Source organism: Myotis brandtii, unplaced genomic scaffold, assembly GCF_000412655.1.
Source record: "Myotis brandtii unplaced genomic scaffold, ASM41265v1 scaffold35, whole genome shotgun sequence".
Taxonomy (NCBI): Eukaryota; Metazoa; Chordata; class Mammalia; order Chiroptera; family Vespertilionidae; genus Myotis; species Myotis brandtii.
In genome coordinates, this window is record NW_005363467.1 from 114521 (window position 1) to 123152 (window position 8632).

General features: G+C 52.3%; 1 protein-coding gene across 1 annotated transcript in view; it reads left to right on the forward strand.

The window, feature by feature from the left end:
- Positions 1-7475, forward strand: part of URI1 (URI1, prefoldin-like chaperone) — a 25862-nt gene extending 18387 nt beyond the window's left edge. Inside the window, exons 7-12 of the mRNA XM_014544057.1 lie at positions 933-1098; positions 1550-1673; positions 2497-2940; positions 4389-4682; positions 5442-5531; positions 6733-7475. Of these exons, the coding sequence (XP_014399543.1) occupies positions 933-1098; positions 1550-1673; positions 2497-2940; positions 4389-4682; positions 5442-5531; positions 6733-6909 (1295 nt within the window). The 3' untranslated portion in view covers positions 6910-7475. The remainder of the gene's footprint in view (positions 1-932; positions 1099-1549; positions 1674-2496; positions 2941-4388; positions 4683-5441; positions 5532-6732) is intronic.
- The last annotated feature ends 1157 nt before the right edge of the window (positions 7476-8632 follow it).

Here is an 8632-nt window from a genome sequence, read left to right on the forward strand (position 1 = left end):
ATATTTTGAAGCTTTGATAGCGCTCCCGGCACTTTTGGCGATAGACAGGAGGAGCGCGATCGGGCTCCCTGGCACTCTAGGGGTTAAAAGGTCGCTGCATTAGGAAGGTTGAGAACCACTGATTTAGCAGGTGAAATTAAGGAGACGCGTGTTCAAGTTAAAGAGCAGAAAGACGGGTGATGACTTTGTGGCCAATGAGATGTATGTATTGTACAGTCTGAGACGTAAAACTTGTTAATGTTGTTTTATCAGCAACAGTTACAGAGCATAGGCTGTGAAACATGATTTCCGGTATTTTCTGTATCATAACCGCCTTTTAGACCTCCTCCCTTGTTTCTTCCAAAGGCTTAATTTGCTTTATAATAAAACTGTTTTTGTTTTTCAAATGAAGAGCAGGTAGGTTTGAGTTCAGATTTTTTCTATCTCCTGCCCTCACAGAGGATTACAAATAAGAGACGGCAATTTAGAAAGGAGCCGGGTTCATATATAAAATTGTAGTACAGCTTTCGGGGTGCACTCCATGGGTTCCCCGAGGGCATCAGGCTCTCCGTGCCTCGCGTGGAGGTGCCTGCGATGCTGGAACGTGGTGCTTTGGTAACTGCGGCCTCTGCCGTGGGACGGAGGCAGGTCGCACTGGTGTTGGATTTTGTGCGATAAGGAGGGCGGGCTGTGAGCCATGGAGCCGCTCTTCCCCCCCTGAACGTGCCAGTCCCTGGGCTCTTGCTAAGCCGCTTCTGAGGCAGCGGGTCCGGGCAGCCCACGCTGCCCTCCTGACACCCTCTCCGGGGGCGGTGCTGTGGCCCCTGGGCCCCGTGTGAGCACGGCCTCCGTCTCAGTGTCCCCTCGCCTCCTGGGAAAGCCCCACCAAGTCCAGGTTTGGGCCTTTGTGACGTTGGTGTTAACAGCCTTGTCTTTCCTTTTTCGAAAAATAGCAAAACACCGAATTGCTCATAAACCTCACTCCAAACCCAAAACTTCAAATAGTTTTGAAGCGGATTTTGCAAATGTTGAATCGAAGGATCTGCTCGCGGACCAGGAGCTGTGGGCTCGGCTGGAAGAACTGGAGCGACAGGAGGAGCTGCTGGGCGAACTTGAGAGGTACTGACAGTGGGCCCCTCCCCCAGAGCTTCCTCCACGCAGCTCCTCATCCCCTCCTCCTGGGTAAGATAGCGTGTGCTCCTCGGGGACACAGGACGCGCACGGGGTCAAGTGGCAGTTGTCCCGCCCCTTGAAGTAAGTGTGAATTCTCCAGAATATTTCCCTGTAGGGCCGTGTTCACACACATGCCTGCGCACGTGGGTATAGATGTGCTGTGTTCATGTACGTGCCTGTGCACGTGGGTACAGATGTGCCTGTCATCAGCGTCCCTGTTTTTATAATAAGTATGGATATCTCATATATTACATTTGAGATACCATTTGTTGTACTTTTGTTTGAATAACCACAGTACACAAATCTTAAATTTGACCCATCGAAGTGAACTGGAAATGAGAAAACGTAAGACGCTAGTGTGTGTTCCACGTGGCTCTTCTCCCTTTGTCTCTACTAGTCAGCCTCCCACTGTGACTGCAAACGGAGAAGACACAGCGTCTTCCGAAGAGGAGAAGGAAGACGCCAGCACACGTGTGAACGGACGTGTGAACGGACACGTGAACGGGACGCATCCAGCGGCTGTTACATTTTGAATGAAGTGTTTTTATGTTGAATAACTTGTTAAAGAGGAAACGCACTGAGCGTGTGTGTTGCCGGGACGGGTCTCCCACTTCCTTTGCGCACTTGTGTTGTTGCGGGCAGTTTGTGACCGGGCAGGAGTCAGCTCCATGGGCATCCCCTGCGGGGAGAAGGCATGGCACCGGCTGCCGGGCTCCTGGGCGTCTCACCACGCAGGCTCCCAGCGCTTTGATTCGGTGATGTGCCGTAGGCAGTGCTTAGGCTCCGTGTAAAATGGCGCAGAAAGGACAGATGTCCTCCCCTCCTCTGCATTTGTCGGCTTTTTGATTAACTGATACTGTTTGATTTTTAAATCCGTTTAGTGGTGTTCTTGGTCATGATCTCTCTTTTTTGCATCATGGCATTTCAGTCCCATTGCACTTTGGGTTTTGTTATTTTTATAAGGTCCTCCAATCCTGTGTAGAATGAAGCATGAAAAATGTGCATGCGTGTATGTATATGAGTAAAGTTGTGTGCACGTGTATACATTATTTTTTAAAATCATAACATGCTTGTAAATGTAGAAATAGAGAGAAGATAAGAGTGTTCATGTTCTGTGGCTTTAGTTTCTGATCTTTAAACAGAGATACAGAATACTTTGAATTTCTTACAAATTTCTGGTAGTGTTATTTATATTGTGCTTGTATTTTGTATGGCCAGCGTCCTCTTTGCAAAGATTAGAAAAATCATGTACTCTGTTGTACTTTTGTTTGAATAACCACAGTACACAGAATCAGCAGAGGAACTAATGTGTTTCTGTTTATTTCAGAAAATTTTTGTTGACCTAGAATTCTAGTTAAAAAGTATCCTATTCAAATCTTAAATTTGACCCATCGAAGTGACCTGGAAATGAGAAAACGTAAGACGCTAGTGTGTGTTCCACGTGGCTCTTCTCCCTTTGTCTCTACTAGTCAGCCTCCCACTGTGACTGCAAACGGAGAAGACACAGCGTCTTCCGAAGAGGAGAAGGAAGACGCCAGCACACGTGTGAACAGACGTGTGAACAGACACGTGAACGGGACGCATCCAGCGGCCGAGGCCGCGGCTCCCAGCTGTCGGCCCGCGGACGACACTGTTGCAGAGCTGCTCCGCAGGCCGAGCTGCGCTGTGAATGGCTCTCGTTGCCCCCTCAGTGATGAGGATGAGGATGGTGACGACGACGATGCTCTTGGGCCAGAGGCCAGCTCTGTACCAACCATATACTTTTCTCACACCGTCGAACCCAAGCGGGTGGGTATGCTTCTGCCTTTACTCCTGTCGGGTCTCCTAAAACACGGTCTTAGCAGCGACTGATGCTCATGGTGCCAAACAAGACCGTCTCTTGTCCCTGGTGCTGATCAATTTATTGAAAAAGAAAAAGGGAGAAAAGTCAAAGTCGTTAGCACACATCGGGCCCCGGGTCTCCGCAGTGGATTGGATGGTGGGCCCGGAGGGGTCGGTTCCAGGCAACTGCTGCCCCCCCCCCCGTCCCTCATCACGGCTCCCTCGGGAATCCCAGAGTGAGCTGTATGGTGGGCGTTTGGTGTGTGCAGGGTGTTTGAAAGTGACTGCATTAGTTAAGTTTTTAATTATGCCAGGTTGCCGTTTCTATGCGGGCTGGCATAAAATGAATAGGAACATCATGAGCAAGAAGGAAAAATGTAGGAGGAAGTAAAAATTAGTCTCTTTTCTGACAAAGTAAATATAAACATCTGTGGGCAATCATGACTCCAGAATCTTGGCATTTAGAGCTGGGGTTAGAGCTTCTCTTTAGCATCCACAGACGTCTGTGCAGCCACCCTGCCCTGGGGAAGTTAGGTCGGGGAGGCTGGGCTCCGGGAGAAGGACAGGCCACCATGCGCCACCCCTGCCCTCTCCCGCTCTGCACCCTGTGTGAGGAGCCCCTCGACTCCTCTGTCTAATTGTCTTTCTCAAGGACACGGCCCGGAGACCACGCTGCTCTCGGCTTAGCGCTCCTTCCCCCTCGTGTCCCCGCAGGGCCTGCTGTTCCGTCCCAAGTGCCTGTGATGATTATTTAATGAAACATGTTTAAAACATATTTGATATTTCTCAGGTCCCTTAAGTTATCCCTGCTCTAACGTGAAGGGAAATAATTATCTGCTTTTTAATGCTCTAATACCGCAGACTGAAGGGAGCACTTACTGATTCCGTGGGAAAAGGGCTGATCCCTCAGAAAGAAAGTTCGCTTTGTGATTCCTTGGGCCTTGCATTTCTCGTACTTGCGGCCGGACGGCGCGGGAGGAGTGAGGGCCTGTGCAGGGTGTTGGGGTGTCGTTCACGGGACAGTGCAGGGGTGCCAAGCAGGGCACCGGAAGGACAGAGCCCTGAGCAGGTCCGTCTTGGTTTTCAGTGTATTTACGGAGAGCATCATGGACGAGTGGCCCTGCCCGTTCAGACCCGTGTTGTTCAAGGGTCTGTCTTTTGCTTTTGATATGAAAGCCGAGGCCCTGGGGCCTGGAGTGGTCGCTGGTGAGAGGTAGCTCAGTGCTGTGGGCCTGCGGGGGTGGAGGTGGGTGGAGGGGGCGTCTGACCGCGTCTCATGCTGCACCTCGCTTCCGTGCGGGAAGCACAGGCGGCCCCGCTGCTGTCACTGCTTTCAGTGCTGAGAGCGTTGGTTTCCGTTTGGCTTTGACTTAATTGCTCAGGAGGATTGTCATTTTTTGCTGTGAACGTTTTAGGTTCGAATCAATACTGGGAAAAACACCACCTTAAAATTCAGTGAGAAGAAGGAAGAAGCCAAACGGAAGCGAAGGAACAGCTGTGGTGGCCACCCGGCCCCGGAGCTGCCCACGATCAGGACCCCTGCGGACATCTACAGGGTCTTCGTGGACCTGGTGAACGGGGCGTACATCCCTCGGAAGTCCATCCTGAAGTCGCGCAGCCGCGAGAACAGCGTGTGCAGCGACACCAGCGAGGGCAGCGCCGACTGCGAGGAGCGCCGCGGGCTCCTGCGGAGTGTCAGCTGCCAGGAGGCCGCGGGCAGCGACGCCGGCGAGAGCATTTTGGAGCCTGCACACTCCCCACAGGGGACGTGCCCGCAAGCAAGGCACATGCCCTTGACCAGAATCGAACCCGGGACCCTCGAGTCCGCAGGCCGACACTCCATCCACTGAGCCAAATCGGTTAGGGCTGGCCAGCACTTTAAAACGTTCCTGATGGATCTAGTCAAACCACGTTGTCTGTAACTTTAGAAATGGAGGTGTGTCCGGTGGGCACGGCCGAAGGGACGTGTCGCTGCAGCCTTGGCTGGGCCTGGTGCCGGCACTGCCTGACCGTCGGCATGGCCCACGTTCTGGAAATGGCAAAGGCTGCTGCCTGCCTCCTAGGCAGGCCTCAGTTATGGGTGGGGTTTCGGCAAATGAAGCTGTTGTCACCCAGAACGTGTTCATAGTGAAGGGCTGTGTTCCATTAGCCCCAGGTTACAGTTTCAAAAGCAGGAAATACGTCCTTTGAAGCTACACAGTTATTTTGATTGTGAAAATGTTAGGTACACGTTTGAATAAAACATGTCAGGCTAATTTCTGGAGCAGGTTTCACACACGCTGCTCCGCGTGTCGGTGTGCACGCCTCAGCGGGTGTGTGCTGTGGCCGCAGGGTCTTCGTGGACCTGGTGAACGGGGCGTACGTCCCTCGGAAGTCCATCCTGAAGTCGCGCAGCCGCGGGAACAGCGTGTGCAGCGACACCAGCGAGGGCAGCACCGCCGACTGCGAGGAGCGTCAGCTGCCAGGAGGCCGTGGGCAGCGACGCCGGCGAGAGCATTTTGGAGGAGGAGCAGGAGCAGCTTCCAGAGACGCTCTTGCCCGCGCCCGGGACGCTCGAGGTGTGTGTGTGTCCCACTCGTGTCACGCGGTGTCCTTGGCTGATTCTGGGAGGTGGGTGGTGGCCGCGGCCTTCACGGCCCTCGCTCCCTGTCCCTGTCCCACGTGTTCGTGTGGGTGCGGAAGGTGTTTCTCTAAGAGGCCTTGCTCTTGTGCTATCTCCCAGGTCTGGTCTATCAGTCGTTCGTTTCATTGCCTTTAAATGACTGTATTTTATATATTTATTGTTGAAGTTAAACTGGGTAACGGCATTGTTCACCTTGTAACTTAGCTTTATATGTTTACTCATTCTCAGGAGTCATAGGACCTAGTCAATTCCAGGCTTGTACTTGTTTGATGAATAGTGTTTTTACAAATTATTATTTAAGTGCTACATGGTCTTGTACCCTGGTTTACAAGGTAAGCAAACTGTGCGTGAAAGTTTATGTCCGATTCAGTGTGCACATGAGTTCTTGGAAGATGCAAGGGGGAGGCTCCAAACACCAGAAATCTTTAAAAGAAGTCGTAACAACTTGGTCTTTATTGATCTCCCTGTAAAGTGGTCAGGTGGCCGCTGAAGGCGGGCTGGTGTGTTCCCGTGTTTGTGCTCAGTCCTGTGGCTCCAGTGGAGCTCGCATGCCAGGCGGCCCAACAAACGCCGTGGCCTTCAGGTCTGCCACACGGTCAGTCGTAGCGAATGCTGAGGCCAGCGCTCATCCCACCAGTGTCAGTGTTGTCACTAAAAATAGATACATTTTTATTGATTTCAGAGAGGAAGGGAGAGGGAGAGAGACGTCAGTGATGAGAGACCCCTGGTTCATAGGTCGATGCTCAACCTCTGAGCCACGCTGGCCGGGCAGCGGGTTGCTTTCAGGTCCCACTCGTACATAAAGTTGAGGCGAGACACAGTGCGATACCCGTAAGTGCACGAGCGGACGCCACGTCAAGCCTACAAGAGTAGGCTCGCTGCTGGGAGACGGAGGGCCTGCGGGCCGGGCCCCGCCTCGTGTGAGCTGTCAGAGTGGACTTCCACTTGGTGGTGTGATTAAGATGTAATGGCATTTGATTTCTCTGAGCAATTTGTATTTTGATGTTTTTTTTAATCCAGAAATCTTGTGAATTCACTTTTAATGAAAAGAAATGTGTCATTGACTGATACAGGATGAAGGACTGTGTGGCAGCTTTCTTGCGTTTTATTACCGCACTCCGGCGTTTGTCTTGTAGGCTTTTTCTGGAACTGTCATAGAGAAAGAATTGTCGCCCTGCCTCGCCCCGCACCCGGCCACGGTCCACCCTGTGCTGCCCACGATCCCTGAGCGGAGAGAAGTCCCGTCAGAAGGGTCGGAGGTCACCAAGCGGGTGTCCAAGTTCAAAGCCGCCAGGCTGCAGCAGAGGACCTAGGCTGCCAGGCAGTGGGCGCTGCGCCCTGCAACCTCGTGCTGCATCGTCTAGAGTTTGTGTCGCTGAGGCTCCTCGGAGAGTGGAAGGAGGGGTCCTGAGTGAATTTGGAAGCAGATTCTCCTATTCGTCGGTGGAGATGAGGATCCGAGTGAGCCCAGGACTTCCCAGTCCACTTGCTCGTCGTCCTCCGGCACCGGCGACACCGCTGCTGCCTCTGATGCCACGGCTCTCGGATCGCTTCTCAGAGAGGTTGTTCCTGGGCGTGGTTGGTGTTTCGAACTAAACGCAGGCAGTTCCGTGCCAGCTGTGATGTGCACACCACATGGACCGTGTAGCAGAAACGTAAGATTCAGACCCAGCAGTTCTGTTCCTGCTTCAGCCTTTGAAAGGCCCTGTAAGAAACCTTCTGGTGGGTTCTGCAGCGAGGTGCCCTTTAACCCCGGGACTGCCGCTGTCCTCGGCAGAAGCTCCCGTGGCCTGTGGGCAGGTTTCTTGGTCGGAAGAATGGGATTTTGTAAAACTTTTTTTTTTTTAAGTAAAAATTTTATGAAACTTGGTCTCGAAAATGCTGTGGACTTTATGACTCAGAGCCGCGTGTGGAGATGGCTGATTTATGCACGCGCTGCGAGCTCCGCCAGCCGCCCTCGCGGCCCAGGCCGCCTCTGCATGTGCAGGGTAACGGGCGCTGTATTTGGGGGAGAAAGAGCATGTCTTCATGATGACAAAAAAATTTTAAATAAGAAATTTTATGTCCTGGTCTTCCCAACCCTTCATTCTCTTAAAAATTTTAACTTGGTCTCGAAAATGCTGTGGACTTTATGACTCAGAGCCACGTGTGGAAATGGCTGATTCATGCACGTGCTGCGAGCACCGCCAGCCGCCCTCGCCCTCGCGGCCCCGGGCAGCCTCCGCGTGTGCAGTGTAACGGGCGCTGTATTTGGGGGAGAAAGAGCATGTCTTCATGATCAAAAAGATTTTAAAATAAGAAATTTTATGTCCTGGTCTTCCCAACCCTTCATTCTCTAAGGATGAATCGAAATGTCATATTTACTTTTAGCAAAACTTAAAATGCAGAAATGTATTCTAATAGAAAATTGTGTCGCACGTGTAAATCCTCAGCTTGATGCCAACATGTGGCTTTTAAAAGCATCCTGCGCTCCTAAAACAAGCCATCAATGCCCGGCCCCTATTCACGGCTGTGTCTGAAGGCTATTTATAGCTCCTTTAATGAATTCTTGCTTAAACAAAGTGAAGTTATGTCCTAGAAAAGAGGAGTGTTTGTAACTGGAGCAGCGGCACTAAGAGTTGATGAAGATGCGCTTTAACAGTGGGGTGAGCCGAGTCCCACACGCTGAGGGGCACAGGGGCTGTGTTCTTCACTAAATCCTGAGCGACTTTCCTACAGTTTTAGTGAAAAACTGTTTTCGCTCAGCCCATCCCCCACAAAACCCGAAACCCAACCAGAGGACAGCGGTGCCCTCGGAGGTGCCTGGCGGAGCTCTGGCAGCTGCTCAGTCTACAGCTTCAGCCACGCTCGGGGGATTTCCTTTTTCTTCTGAGCCCCTGAACGGCAAGTTTAAAATGCCCAGACAGCCCGGCCGGCCGGTGGGGCTCAGGGGTTCAGTGTCAACCTATGAACCAGGAGGTCACGGTTGGATTCCCGGTCAGGGCACAGGCCCGGGGTGCGGGCTCGATCCCCAGTGTGGGGCGTGCAGGAGGCAGC